Source organism: Eretmochelys imbricata, chromosome 2 (assembly GCF_965152235.1).
Source record: "Eretmochelys imbricata isolate rEreImb1 chromosome 2, rEreImb1.hap1, whole genome shotgun sequence".
NCBI lineage: Eukaryota > Metazoa > Chordata > Testudines > Cheloniidae > Eretmochelys > Eretmochelys imbricata.
Window position 1 is genome coordinate 117,794,451 of NC_135573.1, and position 21,965 is coordinate 117,816,415.

A 21,965-nucleotide genomic window follows, 5' to 3' on the forward strand; every position below is an offset into this window, starting at 1 on the left:
GTGAAACTAGCAGAGTCCTCTTATTTTAGGGATGATGGAGACTACAGTTATCCAGTTCAGTAGAGCTCTTGTAATGTTCATGTCACCAGCTCTATTTGGTTAGCGTGTCACTTAGTGTATTCTCTTGCACCACCACTGTTTGATTACACCATGTACCTGTTTTCCAGAACACAAGAAATATATCTGATTGAAGTAGGGGCTGGGAAACTTTTTTAGAATAGATAAAATCCCATTTTTGAAAAAACGGTGTTCTCTTTTTTGATCCACCACAACCCTCCAAGAGGTTGTGACCCACACGTTTGGAATCACTTCTCTATAATATGTATAAGTTCTAGCAACAGGAGAAACCACTGATGGCTGGCTCATCTGATGTTCTCTCGCTAAGTGTCAATAGAGGTGGCTGTGATGATGGCAGGCAGCCACTTTTACCAGAGAATTAGTCTTCCTCAGGGGCCTGATGCTCTTAATCTGTTAACCACAAGGTACAGTGTAAAATCCAGCTATTTACTCAAGCTGATACCTGAGGAATTGATAAGGGGTATATTTTTACTTTCATTCTGAGCTTGAGTCAGTCTATTAATGTTGTGACACTGATCAATTTGTATGGTCTAAAAATTACTTTATGTGCAACCAGCAAAAAATGTGATGGGTACACTTCAGGATATTACAGGTCTGTCCATAGGTGGAGTGCAAGGTGCTTTACGTGGTGATTGTTGTTCATCATGCCTTTATACAGAAAAAGGTGTGCTGTGCTTCTCCCTCTTCCGTTTTAAATAAAACATAGACTCACACGTACTGTGGGGCTTGCACATCCACTTTTCTCACTGAAGCCAACATACCCTTGTTCATGAAATCATTTTTTAGTTCTGTGTCCAACCTACTCCTGGATGGCTCATCCATGGAAATACATGTATTTGTTTGTTTGGGAACATTGCCTTAACCCAGAAATTGTTAGAAGAATTTCTCTGAGGGAGTAGATCTTATCTGGATAGGATTTTCATGCTAAATATTATGTACTTTTAGATTAGTCATCTTTCTACCTTCAAGTGGCATTGAGTTGCTTCAAGGAATCAGCAACCACTACAACTAAAAGTCTTTAATTGGGTTATCTCCCTAACTGTGGGGCACTCCCCTGCAATCTTATTTTGTCCCTTGTAATAAGGATAGCTATCTGGCTGAAATGACATTCACAGCATGTGCATTGTCCTCTCGCTCCCCAACTTGTGTATGAGCCTCAGGCTCTGACAGATACACTTATGCATTAAACACACTGACATCTGCTGCAACAGAGGCAGAGGTGAGGAGAATGTTTAAAAACAAAAGTGCTGATAACCATTCACTTTACTTGCACCTCCCTCACAGCAGAGAAGACAAGAATTTAATGGGTGTTTAAACTAACCTGCCTCATATCCTCGACTTGGTCCGGTTGGAGGCACATTGTAGGGAATGTGCACTGCAGGTACAACCTGTGCTACAATTGTTTTGTGGGGAAAACATGACTTCTTGTGCCAGCTGCGCCTTTCATTTGGGTTTAAGTGTTTGCTTGTTTCCCGGAATAGACTTTTATGAGCTGTCCAAATATGGATACAGGCCAAGTCTAGGCCTAGCTCTGCTCTTTATGAAATCACAATCGTAAGGATCTTTTAGCATCCTCTTTGAGATACTGAAAACAGTCCTGCTGCGAGACAAACCGCATATGTTATAAGCCCAATCTTTCAGGGATCTGGAAACTTGTGCCCAGGAGCTGAAATTCCCTAAAGCAAGAAAGATTAAAGGAACCAAATTCATGACCTGTGGAGTGCTTGTGCAGGCCCTGGGGCTCAAGGAATGCAGATGCTAGGTATCTTGCTTTAAAAAACAAAAATGTAGTGGGGAGCGGACAGTCTTCTCTCTTGGAGGTGCTGGCTCCGCTTCATTTATCGCCCAACCCTAAGAAATTATTGATCAAAGTGCTTGGGGTTGTATAGATCATGCACATTAGAGGACTGAATGAATGCATTAAGGACATGACAGTCCTAGACAGAAGGAGAATGGTGACCTGCTGCCTCTAGCCCTTACTCCTGTGTTGGTTATGGATGGTGGCAACAGCTGCTCTGGAATATTATCCTGCTCCTGCATCATCTGCTCAGTGGTGCATTAGGCAAAGTCCAATGCTGAGTTGAGCCAGCTTTGATTTCTGTAATACAGTGCCCCCAGTCTCTAGGATTTATGCTGTCCCCATAGCAGTGAGGCACGCTGTTGAGTCTGTGTTGACAGGCAGACCGTAATTCAAAAATGGCATGAGGTTTTTTTGGTTCAATCCACAGCATCGCTTGTTGGTATCTACTAGCTCCCCTCTTCTGTACCCCCAACAAAAGAAACCCCCTGTCTTTAGGGCTAGATTGTAGCTGGCCCCCTACATTGTTGCACGAGAGGAGGGGGTTGGGTTATGGAACAAAAAGCCAGTGCAAGCAGTGGTGTGGATCCTATTCTAGATGTGCATGAGCCTCACGCAGACAAGATGTGAATCTTTGAACAGGTATGAAGTTGAGCCATACCTGCCCCCTGTGGATATAAAAGGCAGCTGCAACTGTCCCTTAATTCCCTGTACATGTGGTAGTGAGAGAGAGCCAGAGTGTGTCTATCTGCTACCCCTTAGCACTTTGCTATAAATTTTCATAGCTAGGGTGAATTCCCTATATATCCCCGTCTTGTTTTTTTTCTTACAACTTTTCCTTACTTTTATTAAACACCCTCCACCCCAACTCCAAAACCAAAACAACCCTATCTACATCTTTCCCCTCTGCTACAAGTGCTGGATGGTTTCAGAGCCTTTCAGGAGCTGGTCTCACAACTTACTGACACACTGGAGATGTAGACCTCACTGATCAAGGAGGCCCATAAATAACTTGGTATCTTCTGCTCTGGGAAGGTTAGCAATACCTATTAATGAAGACAATTTGGAGCCAGCTAACAACCTTTGGCAGACCCCTACTATCCTTGCTCCAACTAGCAAGCAAGCGTAAAACAGATCAAATGCTACAGAAGGGCATCTACACACATTGCGTGGAGCTCTGCTGGTCTCTACAATCCAGGAGAAAGCTGGACAGCCTTGTCCATCAAAAGCTACTCTCTGAGATAAAGACCCTAAAAAGCTGGATCTCTGGGATGAAAGTTTACTCCCTGCTTCACATCTTGAATTACCAAACATCACAGCAAGGAGGGCTTCCTGGCTTCAGGCATGGGGTAGCTCCACCAAGGTACAAAATACTACAGAAGATCTGCCCTTTGAGAACAATGACCTATTAGGTAGCCACACAGAAGAGGCCCTACGTTCATTAAGAGACTCTAGGGCTACTTTGGGATCACTAAACATTGATATCCTGGCCTCAAGATGGAAGTCCTTCTGGTACCATTCTCAGACCAAACAAAGAACAGTGATCATCCTTAGAAAAAGAGACCCATATTCTCACAAAAGAGACCACTTCTTTTCAGTCACTACTATGCTGCAATGTGATGGCCATACTAGAGCCATTCCCAAACCTTATCTTGATAAACTGAAAAGGAACTCTAGAGAAGGTACCTCTGCAATTCAGAGAATGATTTCTACTTCCCATATTTCCTTATTCCAAAGAAAAAGCAGAGCTTTATCCTGAGAAGACTGAACAAGTATATATTCAGGATGGTGACAAAGTGTGTCAGTAGTTAATTAGTGGCTGATAAGACTCTTCAATCCCACCTACCTGACTGCCACCTGCTTTCCCGTCACCTAGAGTGGGATCCAAACAACAACAAAAAGTTACTTACCTTTGCAGTAATCGTGGTTCTTTGAGATGTTGTCAGTGGGGATACCATGACCTGCCCTCCATGCCCATTCTTTGCTTGTTTGTTGAAATTCAGAATTTCAGAGGGACTCAAGGGACTGTTGAGCCACTCTGCCTTTCATACCCTCAGGTAGCAGTTATGGGAGGGGTGGAGGGAGCAAGTTTGGCCCAAGGGACACTCATGTTCAGAGACTCCAATCTCGATGTGCATGAGGTATATGCACATCTGAAGTGAGCAAAACATCTCAAGAACAGCAGTTACTGCAAGCTACATAACTATTCTTTCTGTAGTTCACTGGGAGTGAAGCAAAACCTGAGTGTGGCCCTTAGAAGCTAAATCTGAAGCTTCAGACTCAGGTAAGTTGTTTGAGATTTATCTATCACTGTAAATGCATACACAGCTTTACAAAAATAGGTAAAACGTATGCTAGAAAAAAGAAGGCATCATTACCAAAAGAGGAATGCATGGAGAAAACAGATTTAAAATGTCTTGGGTCACTTTTTACACTCTATACCTGGTTTATGGGAACTAGGAGGATGTCTCTGTCCTCACAGCTACCAGTTCACTGTTTCTTACATAGGAGAACAAACTCTGCTTTGATCAGCTTTATTAGATGGCATGGGTTCCTGAATGATTTGCTTTGGAGATCTGCTGGGAAATAAGCCAAGGTAGAGATTTTTCAGAATAGTTAAAGGTACAACTCTAGATTAGGCCAACTTAAATTCAAATACCTGTTGGGAAATATTGGCTGGAAAACTAACCTTGCACATGTCTCTTTGCAAACAAATAATTCTTGCAGAAGGCTAGAAAACTCACTCACTATTGAAAATGCTCTCAAAGAAACACAGGTGTTTCTGGTGAACTCCTAACGGGATGAGAGAGGTTCTGCAGGAAAAGAGGCCCCAGACTTACTGTGCTGAGATGCCTCCTAAATTGATCCACACTTTGAGCACCAGTCCAGTTTTGTGAGGAACCAGTGATACTTCTGAAAAAACACATGCCTTGAAGTGTCTGTGTCAAACCCCCTCTGAGTGTTATTAAACAAGTCGGAAAAGAGGTGTGCTGCTTTGCTGGATATGACTTTGACTTTACATTCATTTAATAATTGAGGCACTCATTCTATAGCCCAAGGAGGAAAAGCTCAAGGTGTGTAAGTACCTACAAGCTTTTGATTTGGAGGCAAATGCACAAAAGAGGGAAAAAACCTATTTCTAAGCTGTAACTTTCCCCAAATTATTAATTTGCAATCTTTTTTTTAAAAGCTAACCTTCATGAAATTGTGTATCAAATTCCATTTTTTGTAATAATTTGTTGGAGTAAATCTGCAGTGCCCAGCCTCTGCCCACACATGCACATATATGTGTGCAGGTGTTAACATTTGCACATTCAAAACTTATTAGACCCATAGGTTTTTGCAAGTATTTTTTAAAAAAGTTACTGACAAATATGTACACAGACAAACTTCAAATTTAGTGCACTAGCCAATACATACACATACAGAGAGAGAAATCTACATCTCAGTGTTAGAATGTGGGAGATACATTGCATCAGATACATTGCATTCTCTCCCAAGTTTTACATCAGCGTAACCCCACAGGTTTTAATGGAGTTTCTCTTGACTTTGAAGGGAGAGAAGAATCAGCCTAGCAGAGACAGCTTTTTCTCTAGATAGTTTGGTATATAGGCAACAGTGTTATCTCAAAGTATAAAAGCATGTTTTTGATGACCCTTGACAGTTTATATGTAGGTGCTGCTTGTGACATTGAGTAGGAATTGTCAGAGTTACATATAGTATGAACGACTGGGATAGAGTCCCTGCTGTTTATAAACAAACAGCATAATAGCCAGAACCCATTAATCCCCAAACACATCTTGGCGAGCTAGATTTGAGCATCAATTTAATCTCACTTTAATTATTTTAATCACATCTCAATTTCAGGGTTTTCTTTTATGGGTCACATTATCTGATCGTTCATTTTCTTGTGGCTCTTAAAAGTGACACGTGGTCAGAATATTATGAAAGTTAGAGGAGCATCCCACAGAACAAAGGGTCAGGTTTGTAATCATACGTATGTGAAAGGGGATGTACATGTGACCAGCATGTTTAGATAAAGTTCTGCAGGCAGCTTGGCGAGAATGTGTGCGCGTGGGCATACAGGACGTTGCCAGGTCGGTCACCATGTCCAGGTGAGGTTGAGTTCGTTTGATTACTATGGTGTAGCATAGTAATCCTTTCCATTTGAATCGCCTGTGAGCATATTGGAAGAATTACTGACCTGATCCTTATTTACATTAAGGCCTCTTTACAATGCCATGGCAGCATAAAGGAGCATAGAGATGCAATATATACCCACCTTAAGGCTTATTTAGAATGACAGAGGGGTGTAATGAGTATCTGGCTGAAATTCTATAAATCAGAATCTGGTCTAGCATGCTGGGTTTCTTCTCTCCCTTCAATATGATCACCTCCAAACAAATTTCAGTTACTGGTTTGTAGAACTAGTGGGAAAAACTGTATTCTACCCTTTTGAAATGCCCAGGAGGAGACCCAACCATAAACAGATTAGTCTTTTGGAGATAGAGGGAAAACAGAATACATGAAGCTATTCTAGCAGAATGGTTTACAGCAGAGACTCCACTTTCCACTTGACAGTGTGGGGAAACTGTAATAGATTAAAGCATTAAACTTTCATTGCTGTAATACCATCACTTACAGGGTTTGTTAAAGATGGGAGATTCCTTTATCTTGGAAGCTGATATTTGAAAAAGAGGACAGAGAGAAACCCATTTAAAATGTGTTAAGAAATATTAGTTTTATTTTAACCAATTTTCACAGCTGAATATTTATTCTATAAAAACTTTACAGATTGTACAGTTTATATATAGTTCAAACTACTAGAACAAAAGTAGGTCCCACAGATGCAAAAATACTGTACCAATCCAAGGTAAAAGCAATTTACATAGTGTACAGCTCTCCACCAGGAAGGGAGGTGGTCAGTTCCAAGTATAAACTTCAAAACTGTACAAAAATAAGGTTTGATTTTTCATTCTTCATAATACATTCAATAAGATTGCAAGCACAGATACCCTAGTAATAGTAGATATCTGCAGTCAGGAATCAGTAACCAGTCCTGAAAGGAATGCAAAATAGGTCTATTTACACAGGGCACTCTTTTACACCATATTGTGTATATATAGTGTATATTTAAAATAATAAAAAAGCATTGACAAAGAACATTAAACATCTAATATAAGGTAGTTTTTTTTTTATAAAAGGAGTTTTTGTATGTAATAGTGTGCCAAAAGAATTTTAACTTATTTAAATAAAATATATTCTAAGTGAACCTAAAATGCATTTTTGGTGTAATACATCAATTAATCCAGCAAATAGAAAAAACCATACTGTGTATAAAGTAGTATTCTCACCCAGCAACAGAAGCACTTATGTAGTTATTAAAAAAAAAAATCAAACTATTTAAAGAACACTAAAACTAACTTATAACTTAGGATATTCATATACATAAGATATTCAGTGATTCACTAATACTGCAAAACAAGCTTTTTCCCCCCCAAGAGACAGTGGTTTCTTTATGCTATCTAGGTAAGCATTAGACATGTTCCCCCCGCAAAAAAGGGGTTGAGTGTTTTCTTAGCATAGCTCCTGAGCACACTCTTTTTGGGATATTTATCTAATTAAATCTTTCATTATAGGGTTTTATTCTCAAACAAAAAAATTTTAGAATATTCCATTCATTAGTTGAGGTATTTCAACCTTCTTCTGAGATCAAGACAATACCTTATCTTAAGCCACTTGTTGGGCTGTGAAAATAGGGGCTGGCTAATACCCGTTTCAATTCTGTATTTTAGTGAAGGGGGAAAGCATTATTCAGACTTCCCTGCCACACAGAAAATAATACAACACAATTCACTCTTCCCCCCCCACCCCTATTCTTTCTGATACAGTACTAGCCAATGATAACAAAAACTAGAGCCTCAAAGAGATGTTTGGTAGTGCACTCCATTATAATTTTTAGTTTGTGTATATAAAGATATATATATCTATATATATATATCTATATAGGGAGAGTTTTTTTGTTCGTTTCTTTTTTAAGATACAGTACTTTACAACCCCTTGACAATAAGTGTGAGGGTCTTTCCAATCCCATCCCCAAGCTTTGAGCTATGGGTGACTTAGTAACAAAATAAAATTGGGGCATTTTTATGCCCCATATGTCCAGGTAAATACAACTCCAGTGTCAGTGCACATCTCATCAGAACTCATCAATTTTCCTTTGCAGGTATTTTAACATAGAGTCCATCCCTTGTGCAGAGCCCCAGATTTTCTTTAAAGCTTCACACTCCTTGTCATTTGCTTGTTCTAAGTCCACCTTCATGATATTACGGACTAAAGCTTTGGATTCTTCAAGCACCTGTAGCACAAAAACCACAAATGATATTAGTAATCTGTGTGCTAAATGTTGGTTAGTAAAGTGGAATAGTCACCTATTCCTATATGTGGGCAAATCCCAATATTGCTAAGAGAAATTATGCACATGAATCTAGGGGACAATATGTCCCACATCGAGCAGTTACTTTTCCATAAAGTAATACAGGAGCTTCTTCATTCTCTGCCAGATCAAAGTGGAAATATTTGAGTATGAACCAAATAAATGAAAAACTTGACGGGTTTCAAGATTATCCTGTTACCATAAAAATAAGACTTTGTAGCTGGTATTAAAAGGGATAGAAGTCATTATAACAACTTGGTGAATTCTGATCACAACACTGTGTTTTCCAGGATTGTCCGAATTATAACCTGGTAGACCTTAAATCTAAAAAACAGCTTTTTTTATTTTTAATTCAAATTCCATAGGCTGCTTTTAAATGCTAAAGTTGATGATTTTTAGACTATTCATCCGTCCTTCTCCGAAAGCAAAGACTTCATAAGAGCAGAAACTGATGTTGATTTGTTGTGAAGATTGTGACGATCTAGGAGTTTAAAATATACTTTACATTTTGGTAAAACTCCAGCTGCCAGATGTGAAACTGCCACCTGTGTACAGGAGCAGGAAGGCTTCTGTATCTTCTTACTATGTGTATCTCTGTGAGTTTAACCTAATTTAATGGAATGTCAAGAATTTTATACTCGTGATTCTTATGTACAGGTATATTTAGAATAGTCTTTTGATATGTGATAAAATGTTTGTAAATATTTAAGTTACATTGTGTAAGTGGGTCTTTGATGTGAAAGTGGTGGAGTCTGTTCTTTCTTTCTAGGGCAAATGAAGTGCTGACCCCAAAAGCTACTTTGAGCAGGTATGCAATTAAGGGACTGAACTGTTAGTACTTAAAGATGGTTAAAAAATTCTCCTCCCCCACCCTGGTTTTATTAGTATTTATAGCCAGCTGTTGAGATGAAGGAAAAATCATGGATTATTTTCTATCCAAATTTGGAAACTTCAGTGTAGTTTGTTTTTTGACAGATTTTATTGACGACACTATTGCTACTGTTAAACACAGAGGAGTTAGCCACAGTGTGGTGTTAAAGCAAAGACTCTTCTCTTCCTCTCCACCCCTACCCCACCCTCAGATACACCTGCCATTAATTTCTGTATTTCTGCTTAGTTCTTATGGCAGCTATTTCAATTTTTAATTTGGAGTTAGCTAGTATTATTCTCTTTCTACGTGGAGTTAATAACTTAGATTTTGCCTTGTGTTCTTAATCCTAGAATCTGTTCAGCCTGTGATAATTTGAGAGGTTTCTCTCTCCTTGACCTCTTTATTCTTTAATGAGAATATTGGAATTTGGTATTAAAACTCTGTGCTCCAATCTACATAATTTATCTCAAGTACTCCTTGCGAATTGTTTCTAGAAAGATGAGTGAATGATGTAGTTCATTATTAATCTATTTATAAAATGGAAGAAAATAAAATGAAACTTACAACTGAATTACATGTGACAAGTTCCTTAATTCGAACCATTACTTCCTGTGTGAATGTTCCCGGCCAAAACACTTGAGATACCAATCCTTTTGCACAAGCTTCCTGCGCAGTCAACTTCCTTCCACTGAACAACATTTCATTTGCCTGAGGGGATAAAAAGTTATTTCTGATATGAAATGTAATGACAAAAGAAAAGTTTAAAAGAAAATGTTAATAAAATGCCTGCACTAGTTGGGATGCTTGGTTGTACTGTAGCTCTCCAGTGTTAATCCAAATACATCAGTAATATAGAAAAAAGAAAATAGATGTAAAATTGTTGTGTTGCCAGCTATCATAACTCAGTAGTTAATCAGAGATGGGTCTGTGATTAAATAAGAAATCACCAGATAAATACTTGAGAAAAGTCACACTTTTTCCATTCATGAATGGTTAAGATGTAATTCACTTGAGTGCTATTTTTAATTCATACTAAAAATAAATCGTAATTAGATAGCAACAGTTAAAAAAAATCTGAAAAACAGATGGAAATGGTTACAAGTGGCAGTTTGATGCATCTCCTGTGTTTGATTAGTTTTAGTGGTTTAATTTTTACTTCTGCAGCACTAACAAACAGTAACATTCCTGCACAGATCACCATTCAGTTGACTCATTTTCTGTGTTGGAAGAAAGCACATTTAAGTCATGCAGCAACAAATTTTGCAGCTTTAAAATGTTACCACGGAGACTTTAAATATTTAAATTGTGATATTCTTACAGGGCCTAATCCCAAAGTCAACTGAATTCAGTAGGAGTTTTTCCAGCAACTTGAATGAGCTTTTGATCCAGTTCATAGTATTTCCTCCTTTCTATTAACCTCATACAGATGTTGTTTTAATACTTAATTTAAAAACAGCTGTTTTGAGAGTAGGTGGATAGAGCTTCTGTTCTTTCTGAACCCTTGAGGCCTAGTTTTAAATAGTATTTTTATCAAATGGATTATAGGCATGGAATGAGAAAATATATTGGAATACAGGATAATTCTCTCACGCAGGAGTTAGTGCACTATTATAAATAATGTGTATTATTTTCTAATGTTAAATACACCTATGCTAATAAGGTAAAATGTATTATTTGCGCTGTTAGTCCCTGATCCTGCAAACACTTAATTTTAAGCACAAATATTTCTATCTTTTAACATTCTAGTCCATTCTTAGTAGGTGCTGCATTGATAGTCCTTCTTTAATACTGAGTTGCTACTTTCTACATTAAAGGAAATCACAAGGCTATTGAGTACATTTATTTGCAACTGAAACATTACTCAATGACAAGGCCATTGTATCATAGCTCATGGAATACCGAGAAGAAATATGAGACGGATCTGACAGATTTAGCATTTCTTAAGTGCCAAGTATTATTCAACTGCTTATCTTAAGAATTTCATCTAAGGATCTTAAATAACTTACAAATCACTATCCCCATTTTACAGATGGGGAAACTTAAGGCCCAGAGTGATTAAATGACAATGATACAGTGAAATAAAAGATCTGAGTTCTATTGCTAACAAATAAAGTTACTGATGCCCAGTCCACTAGACACACAGACTACACCATGTGTTGAAAGGTTTCATAGAATAGTTTTGCTGTATTTGCAGATCCAAAGGAAGACACTGTAAACAGATTTCCATCTCAAGTTGCAGAAAGGAAGCCATGAATCATGTACAAAAAGAGAAAGTGTTGGGTACATCCACCTATAAATCCACCTTGTGTAAAAAGGTTGTGAACCTGTTCGCAAAATTGGAAAGTATATTTGTGATGGCTGTAAAGTGACAAAACTATAGCTACATAGAGTTATAGTCCATGATGCAACATTCTTATCTTATAACACTTGATGTCAAGTGAACACATCAGGAAAAGGAAGTATGTTTTGCGAGAAAGTACAAAGTGAAGAACTTCTGAACCAACACTGAGTTTACTTTTTGTAATTACAAATCTACTTGGGATTTATAAATGTAATGTATCTAATTATTTATCATCTGTGGGAGTGTACGAATGCCAGAGTGACTTTTTATTCTTTTGGAACCTGATCGATCTGGCTGAGCTTTTTCAACAAGAAATAGTATAAAGAACTGTAATGAAAAATGTTTTGGTCATGTTAAATCTCATTTACAAGCTACAAAACAGCAGAGCCTCTCCAACTTGAAGTAAGCACGCAGTAGTGTTATGGTTTGACAGGTTTTGAAGGGGAATGCGTTCTGCTATGGGCTGGCACTTAGTTCTTGATCTAGCTCCAATACATGCCAAAAAGTTAACAGCAATTTGACCAGAGTCCTGCTGTCAACAACATTCTGCAAACATCACCTGTATTTCTGCTCTGAAAATGGACAGCGCTCTTGGCCATTTCCCACAGAAATAGAATAAAATGTAAAAAGTAACAACACAATACGTTTCACTAACCTGCTGAGTGTTAAGTTCTCTTTTGGGTACATCCACACAGAGCAACAAACAAAACAGCAGTGAGTCTGAGCCCAGGGCTCTAGACTGAGGTTCAAGCTATGGTGCTAAGGATAACTCTAGACATTCAGGCTCAGACTCTGAAAGCCCCTTTCTCCCCAAGATTCAGAGCCCAAGCCCAAATGGCTACATGGCTATTTTTAGCAGCATAGCGCAAGCCCAAGGCTGTAGTGCTGGGCTCTGAGATTCGCTGCCATGAGGCTTTTTTGCCACATAGACACACTGTTCCTTCATTCCTCCATTCATTTCCTACTCATTCTGTTCCAATTCCTCTCTCCATTTTGTCCTTATTTTTAAAAAATCCGATTAGCACATGATCCCCTCTCCTGACAAGTTATAAACATGATCCTAGGGCACAATATGTTCTAGAACGTGGTTATTTTTTAAAAAAGTACAGTAATATAGGAATTGCTATACTGGCTCAGACCATCTAGTCCAGTATTCAATCTCTGGTTAGCCAGAACCAGCTGATTTTAGAATAGTTTTTGCTACAAGTAGAAAAATCAGTACATTCCCCAAGGAACATGAAAAGGGCAGGCTTTATGCAATCTAAACCCAAACTTTCTAAAAAATAATCAGTCACAAAGTTTCTCAAAGCTAGAAACCAAATACAAATGGAAAGAAATGACTGCTTACTTAGAGTAGACATGAGTATGAAAAAATTATTAATCTAACACATTTACATTTTTCTATTAAAGAACTATATCCAGCTGTCTCACAATGAGGTCTCTTAATTAGTTATGAAATCTATTCAAACTTTAATTACACTAGTAAAAAAAAAATTAAAGTTCCTTTTAAATCAATCAGTAAGTGCCTGTGTGTGTGTGTGTGTCTGTGTGTGGCGGGGGGAGGTTCTAGAAAAAAAATGCAGGCAGCCCTAGGCACTTGCTTCATGGAGCTGCTAGTCAATTTCATACTGGCTTAGGCTGCAAGTCTAACATCAAATGGTGCTCAGAAGGATGCATATATATTTTGAAATAAAATGCACAGTAGTATGAAGCAAAATGAAAAATAATGAAGATAACTGTGGCTTGTTTCAGCTTTTTTTAAACATTGTCCCTGTATTTGATTTTTTTTTTTTAAGCTGTATGTAAATGCAGTTTCAGCAGTCACATGATATGGGGACATGTTTTTAACCTACTGATCCTACAGACTACACACTTCCCTGGCATAACACTTAGGAGTGACAAACAAAAGTGTCTTCTTGGAACACTTGAGAGAAATAAAATATCAGGATATTAATATGTTAATATTAAACAAAGCCACTTCAACTGATATGTGCATCTTAGTAAAGTTTGACAAGGCTACTCATGCAACTTAAAATAAATGGATATATCTTACATGTTAAGATAAGATTGTGGGAAGTAAGCAACTATAGGTGGCAGATAGAAATGCAATACTCCAGTATAATTGTGCTTGACTTAGGCATTATGCCTTTAGGAGCACAGGGGGAACAGAGTACTCTCTGCCTTACGCCTTTAAAGGATGCAGCATTCAATCCCTCATGTTCTGGCCCAGATTTGCTGGCTAATATGGAGGGAGAGGAAGCATGTTTGTGGCCCAGTTTTCCCTTCTCCTTCCCTTTTGGGGAGACCTCTGCCACTACAGCCAGTTAACCTTGCACAAGGAGAAGGGTTATAATTAGCCCATGCTCCCTCTCGCTTTTCTTTTGTATACCCATGGAGGCCTCGTCACAGTCTAGTCAGAATAGATAAGCTAAAAATATATTTATTTCTCATGTTTTATTTCATAAAACAATTACAATCCACGCACCAATGAAAACATGACAGGATCACTGTAGATAAAACACTAATGGGGCAGAAAGCTGATTATTTATTTTTATTAAAGTTACTTACAGAAGCCAGGCCCATTATCCTAGGAAATGTGAGGGATGAACATCCATCTGGACTCTGTCCAAAAGTAGTGTACGGTGTCTGAAACCAAGCCTTCTCATTAGCCCAAACCACATCACAGAGAGATAATATAGATGCTCCAAGTCCAATGGCTGGGCCATTTACTGCTACAATGATGGGCTTCTTAAACTGAATAAAAGTATTCACAAAATTCCTGAAAAGAAACGAACACTCCATCACTACACATTTTAGCAGCAAAATGTATCAGCTGCTCAGCACTCAGTAATAAACAGTCTCCACAGCAATTAGCTGTAAACAACATTTCAAGAACTTGCTCTACTCCCTCACCCTCTGCAGAACACAACCACTGGGTATCTGCAGACCTCCCACAGCCCTGTGTGGTCCTTAAGGGGTAGTTGTGTGTGGCAATTGACATCACTGGTAGTAGAACATTACTGAGTATGCTCAGGGAGCATTCCCAGATTTATCTTAAAACAGAGAGGAAGGGGAGCCTTCCCTGAAAAAAACAAATCTGCTTTTTGGAAACAAGTGGGAAAAGATCCATCAATAACTTTAGCCCTGTTATCAATCACAGATCTTTAAAACCTTCCCTGCTTCATCCCTTGATCTTCCATGTTCATCATGATCCTCAGAGGTCTAAGTGCCTTAAGGATAAGCAAACTCATCTTTCTTTAGCCACCCAGAACAACATCAGTTTATTTCAGCGCCCAATGGCATCAAAGGCTTGGATAATGCATGGGTTAACATGTGGAACTGTGGAGTTCAAATGTGTAGCATAAGTGCCATCTGGGTACGACAGAAGCATGCAATCAATCCCAGGGAAATGGCAATGAAGAGGGAATAAAAATCTTGAGAGCCCTGGGGTGAGAGCGGCCATTTAAATGTTTATGTTTATAGTGTAACAGAATACTTTGCACATAATTTGGATTTGGTGTAATTTTTCTCTCTTCCCATATCCAAAGTTTATTCCAAACTTGATTACCTCACAAACACGAAGCACCTTCAAGCAACTATTACATTGAAATCTGTCATATTTTTGAGACCTAAGTTAGAATTGTGAAGGGAAAATGGGGGACTATATTGTGGGGAAGGGGAAAGAGAGCCCCTGGCATGAGGGAGGGGTGGTAGGCAGTTCCTGAAATAGAGGGGAATGGGAGGATGACACACACAGAACTTGTGGGGATGGGGGTGAAATGGAGGGATGCAAGGAGCCCCTCATATGTGCAACAAAGCATGCAACCCTCAAGTATGTAAACACCTCAGGACAACAGCCCTTTCTGTTTAGCTCGCTGATTCTGGATTTACATTAAGAATTACTCCCAAGTGAGAAGGTCTGGGATAGACTTGAAAAACCTGAGTAGTCTTGTCTACGGTAGAGAACACCACCATCAAAACTTTCAAAGGTGTGACTGCCTGGGGTAGGAGTACTGGATGAAAGCATTATATTGGGGCAGCTTTCTGTCCACAATAGCCCTGCAATGGTGCTGGCTGTCCTTGTGTGCTATTGCCAAGGTGTGGTACAAGCACAATAAGCACTTCCAAAAGTATTGGCATTGCTGAATTTCTCTAGCATAAACAAAGTCAATATATTATTGTTTAATCAGGCCAAAAAGGATGGAGACAAAAATGAACATGAGGAGACAAAAGGAAACAGGCTTGATCAGGCATTGTATTGTCTGAAACCACAAATGTTTTGAAACAATGAAACAGAAATATAATCTTGCTTCTTCTTTGAGTGATGGTCCATATATGGATGCAAATGCGGACGTGCAGGCGTGCCATGTACCGGAGCCAGAAGTTTTTCGTAGCAGTGCCCATTGACCCACACGTGCATCATGTATCCCCTCGTGTTTGCAGATGAGGCTATAATAGGCTGTGTGGGTTGATGCCGCTCCAGTTCCCTCCTACTGCCACATGGCTGGAGTTGGAACCCCTGTTCCTCCATGCTCTTAGCTCCGCTGAGAGAGTGATCTTTGCCCTTTTACCTGTATATAGTTGTAAATAGTTTGTTTTTCCTTGCAGTTAGTAGAGTTAGTGTAGTTTGCTCCCTCTTTGGGGAACAACCTTCCCCCCTCGCCCAAATACAGGGACTAACTATGCCCTGTCAGACTGGCTTCAAGAACTGTACATTGTGCCCGTGCTCATTTTGGTGAGTGACGAGCAGCAACACTGCTTGTATTGCCTCAGAGAGGCCAATTTTGCCATCCATTGCAGTATTTGCAAAGTGTTCTAGGCCTGAATGCAAGGGGCTTAAGAACTTCACCACAGGAAGTTCCTCATGGAGGAGGCCATGTGCCCGTGTGTGCATTCAGATCCGGAACTGGCAGAACCAGTGGTGTACCCCCCATCACCGGTGACCAGCACTCCTTCAAGCACCGGATCCACTGGTACCATGACTGTTGGAGAAGCTCCGCCACGAGGGGAAAAAGCACAGCCATGGCCACAAGAACAGATCCCCGACCAGGACACAGCCTTCCCTCCCTGAGCTGTGCCAAGTCGGGTGAGAAGTTGCACATTGACCTGGCCGCTCCACCACCAAAGGATCCCAGACTTGAGGATAAGACAAAAAAGAAACACAATCCAATGGTACTGTCGGCTCCACCGGGCCCATGCTGGTGCTCTCCCCATTGCGTTTACCGCCCATCCCACCAGCTCAACTAATGCCGCTTGGACCCTCGGGGCTACCCCACACCTCTGGTTGCCTAGACCCACTACTCTCTACTGAGGTCACCGCTCCTCTCCACTCACCCATGGGGCCTGCTGATAGGCAGAGACCCTTACTTTGGGCCTTATAGGCTGCCCTGGGACCCAAACTGCTCAACAGATTCACTGAGAAATCCAAGGTCTGCATGGTGATGCTTGCGTTGATTATCCTCTCTCCCTACCTGGGAGCCCCGTTTGCAGCGCTCGATGTGAAGGATGCCTATTTCCACATTGATATTCACCTGGCCCACTGGAAGTTTCTTTGGTTCATGGTGAGACATCACCATTACCAATTCTGAGTTCTCCCCTTCAGTACGGTGACAACTCCATTTGTCTTCACAAAAGTTGCACACATGCGATTACACCATGTTTCCTTACCTAGACGACTAGCTCCTTGTCGCACTTTCCCAACAAGTCCTCATCGTAGCCATCCTACCTCTTCGCATCCTTCTTACCTCCCTTGGTATTTGCATCATCAAGGAGAAGTCAGTCTTCGTCCCTTCCCAGATGATCAACCTTATTGGGGCCTGACTGGAATGCATCGTGGCACATGCCTTGCTCCCAGAGGACCACTTCACTATGCTCAATTTCTGAATCATGAACTTACGCTGCCAAACCCACACCACCATCTGCCACTGTCTCTCCCTTCTGGGACATATGGCAGCCTGCATCTAGATAATGCCCCATGCCCGCCTCCACATGTGACTCCTCTCCATCTACAGACCACATAGAGACCATATTGACAGCAGAGTTCGACTCTCCCAGAGGGTCCTAGTCTCCTTTACATGGTGGACGGACCCCTCCATGACCGGTTCCCCTTTTTTCTCCTCCTACCCCCCCAAACCACCATCACTACAGACTACTCCTTCACGGGCTGGGGGAGGCCCACTTGGCTCATCACAGAGCTCAATGCCTCTGGACACCATGAGAAGCCAGGATGCATATCAACATCTCGGAGCTGAGAGTGGCTCATTTCACATGTCGTGCTTTCCTCCCCCTCATATGGTCCTGCCACATTCAAGTGCTCTCACACAACATCGCAGCAGTTGTTTATATTAACAAGCAGGGCAGAGCCAAGTCTCCCTCCCTCTGTGCGGAGTCCATCCATCTGTGGAACTGCGCATCAAACACCAAGTCACACTCCAGGCCACATACCTCCCAGGCACCCAAAACTCCCTCACAGACACACTCAACAGGTCCCTTCACGTGAACCATGAGCATGAGTTGCACAACGCAACCCTCCAATAGCTCTTCAGCAGCTGGGGCATCCCCCATTGGGACCTCTTTGGGACCAGGGAGAATCGCAAACTGCCCCTTTATTGCTCCAGGGAGGGCCCTGGGTGCCGACTCACAGGGAGATGCCCTTCTCCTCCCCTGGATGGGTGATCTCCACTATGCCTTTCTCCCCAATTCCCCTCCTCCCGCAAGTCCTATGCAAAATTCGCAAGAACCGAGTTACAGTGATCCTGGCAGCCCCATTCTGGCCTCGTCACTATTGGTTCACAGACCTCTTCCGCCTCTCTGCTCGCACACCACTCCGCCTCTGCGTATGCCTGAATCTCCTCACTCAGGGCCAGCTCTGACATCCCAATCCAGGCCTTATCCACCTCATGGCCTGGTTTTTGGATGGAGCTTGGGGATAGACAAGGCATCTTTGACCCTGGCGTGCCATATACTTATGCAAAGCAGGAGGGTGTCCACCACCTGCTACTGGGAGCAGTGGAAGTGCTTTGCCTCATCGGTGCACTGCCATCGCTACCCACTGGAGATGAACTCCATACCCATCATCCTTGATTACTTCCTTGAACTTTAAATGTTGGGCCTCACCATCAGTTCCACACGGGTCCACCTGGCAGCGCTTACTGCCCTTTTCCCCCCGTTTCTGTGTCCATACACCCTACCACTGTACACTTCCTAAAAGGTCTGCTCAAATTCCTACCTTCATGGGACCCTAATCTGGTCCTCTCCACCCTCACAAAACCGCCCTTCGAACCCCTCACTATGTGCTCTCTCTCCCACCTCTCCATGAAGGTTATCTTCTTAGTTGCCATTACCTTGGCAAGACGGTCAGCAATCTTATGGCCACAATGGCTTACCCCCTCCTTACATAGTCTTCCACAAAAAATTAAAGTTTTGTTGTGGCTGCACCCCAATTTTTCCCTGAAGGTGGTATTAGAATTCCACTTGAATCAGTGCATTCACCTCCCAGTCTTCAATCCTAAACCCACACCTCCCATGCAGCTAGAACACTGCATTCTCTCAACATCCAACATGCGCTGGCATTCTACCTACAATGCACCCGTGCCTTTTGGGTATCACCAACACTCTATCACCATTGCCGATGGATGCAAAGATCAAGCCCTCTGACAGCAAATCACCAAGTGGATCTCAGGGTGCATTCATGAATGTTACATGCACACCGATGTCCCCCACCTCCTGGAGTCACGGCGCACTCTAACATGAGTGCTCGCAACCACATCTGCCTGTCTCACGGAGGTTCTGTGGCAAGACATCTGCCATGCAGCACGGCGCTCCATTCACACTTTCACGTCTCACTACGCCGTCGTCCTGGCGGCAGCTGCAGCTGCAGTTATAGGCCGTGTTGTACTCCAGACCACACTTCCTCACACCCACCTCCATGCTGATCACTTACCTGTAACAGAAGGTTCTTTGAGATGTGTGGTCTCTATTTGGATTCCAATACCCGCCATCCATTCCCTCTGCTTTGGCCTAGACTACTTAGTGGTGAGAGGGATACTGGAGTGGCATCGACTCTCACATTCTATTATAGCCCTGGCTGCAAACACGAGGAGGACGTACAATGCACATGTGGGTCAACGGGCACGGCTATAAAAACCTTCCAACTCCGGCGCATGGCACACCTGCGCACCTACATTTGGAATCCAAAATGGGACCACACATTTCAAAGAACCTCCAGTTACAGGTAAGTAACCTCCTCTTGCTCAAGACAAAAGGGGGTCTGACATTAAAAGAATTCTGTGGAGACACCTGCTGATATTACAAAAGTACCTATATTTCCTCAGTTTGATTTTCTTCCCACTACAAAAATGAAAAAAATCTTTTCCTAAGAACAAAGCCGTAAGAGCCGAGAGGTAGGCAGCAAAGTGCCAGAGCCTTCTTTAAGATGTTTTGGAATGCACAGACTGGGCTGTTACTCCTTTGCTGTCAGAAAGGGTGTTACCTGGTGAGTTTAAGACAGGATTTAAATCTCAGATATTTTCTAAAGCCTCCTCATCTCAGGAGGAAAATATGAAGAAGGCAGCTTGGCATGGTAGGGAGTGGGAAGACCTTTTGGTCTGATGCTCAAATAAATTGGTTAGTCTCTAAGGTGCCACAAGTACTCCTTTTCTTTTTGCGAATACAGACTAACACGACTGCTACTCTGAAACCTGTCCTTAGGAAATACTGTAACCTAACAGAATTCACAAATACACCTACAGTTGTAAGGTCAGGTGTTCCCAGCGTTGAGTGATTTTTTCCCCCCTTGATGTTTCTGCCAGACAGAATTGTGGGAAAACTTTTGCACGACTGGTGAAACTGACAAAGAAACCCTATTTAAAAAGAAGCTAGTTCTTGGGGAGTTAGGTGCTAAATACATTTGAGGAGCTGGGTTTAGAGCTTGTATCTTGGGGAAACTGACAGGAATAGCTATTTCTATTGGACAACAGAATATGACCTGAAGTGGATTAAGTTAAAACTGGAAAAAGGTACTCTTATTCTGGAATAAAAGTGTCCAAACAGGGAGTAATTCTGGAACAGCTATAGCACTTTAAATTCACACTCTACCTTTTCTAGGCATAATTTCCGCATTTAGACAATCCCTTATTAGCCACTTGTTTCCAATGGCTTCACCACTTACATAATCAATGAACACATGAAACCTTTTATCTTTTTTGACGAAAGGCAAGAGTGAATTATGAGCGTTTGTTCTATCTATATTTTTGGATATTTATGCTACATGTAAACGTTCAGGTAATCAAAATGTAATAGGAAACCAGTTTACAAGTTACATGGGGAAAAATATCCTTGAGATATTATAAGAGGTACACATTAAATGCCTATAATCCAACACAGGCACAGTGTCCACCTCAGCTGCGTGTTTCTTTCATTAAAAATTATGCTTTATAAGACATTAAGTTCATTTATTTGAATATGGAATTTGACAACTAGCATTAGGATGTTGCTCACAAAGATTAAGCCATCCCTTTAGAATGTCTGTCATTCTACCTTTTTTATACGGACTTTGTTCAATCTATTCTTTCAGTACATTTATATATTGTTTGTACTGCTTTTGAACAACACATTTAAAATAATCTTTTAAAAGCATTTCTCAAGTCTGAGTTGTTTATATTACGAACATTATCATGCTTAGTTTTTATCAGACACAGGGGCTCTAATTCAACATGGCAAAAATGTAGTAAAAAGCTATGAATAAAATGTACACTTGAACAGAAATATAAACAAGTTTTGCACACTGTATATTATCACAACTGAACGTTTGTCCACACTAAATTTCTACTAAGAAGAATATAGTTAGATCTTTTATGAGATAAATTAAAAATAAACTAGTTTAGACAATGAAAAAAATCAACACTTAAATGACTGAAAACAATTTTACATACCTAATAGCTTCTGCCATCTTAGTGCTTTCCCTTTTTCTATCATCTGTTAAACGTCGTATAAAATAAATAAAATCAAGACCACAGCAGAAGACACTACCAACTGCACTGAGCAGCACAAGTTTACTGTCATCTGCAGCTGCTGTATTCAGTGCACTTTGGACTTCCTTCATTACCTGAAAATCAGCAGGAATTAAATTCGTCAGACTCTTTTTATTGTGTTATTAAAAAGTAATAAACTGTTGTTCTTTTTTGACAGGTCTGAATCTGAACTTTTACATTCCTGTGTATTCCCTAGTATCTGGGATACTTGCAAATTCTGCTGCAGGTGTTTGTTTAAACACATTCAAATTTTTCATTGTCCAAAGGAAAAGAGAGAGTCTAGTAATGTATGTTAAAAAATGTGCAGATCACAAATATGAGTACACTGAGATAATGTAATCATTCGGAAGAAATCCTGCAGTCTGCATCTGTTGCTACAGCACTCTCTCAGTATTTCTGTAATTCGAACA

General features: G+C 40.8%; 1 protein-coding gene across 2 annotated transcripts in view; it reads right to left on the reverse strand.

Annotated features, from left to right (window-relative positions):
- Positions 1-6,641: 6,641 nt before the first annotated feature.
- Positions 6,642-21,965, reverse strand: part of CDYL (chromodomain Y like) — a 201,275-nt gene continuing 185,951 nt past the window's right edge. The window contains exons 4-7 of one of the 2 annotated variants that reach the window (XM_077810695.1): positions 21,457-21,629; positions 14,093-14,303; positions 9,748-9,891; positions 6,642-6,935 (exon numbers count right to left, since the gene is read on the reverse strand). In XM_077810695.1, coding sequence (XP_077666821.1) covers positions 6,867-6,935; positions 9,748-9,891; positions 14,093-14,303; positions 21,457-21,629 — 597 coding nt within the window. In that variant the 3' untranslated portion in view covers positions 6,642-6,866. Of the gene's footprint in view, positions 8,235-9,747; positions 9,892-14,092; positions 14,304-21,456; positions 21,630-21,965 lie in introns of both variants that reach the window. The other variant, XM_077810694.1, reaches the window with a different exon arrangement.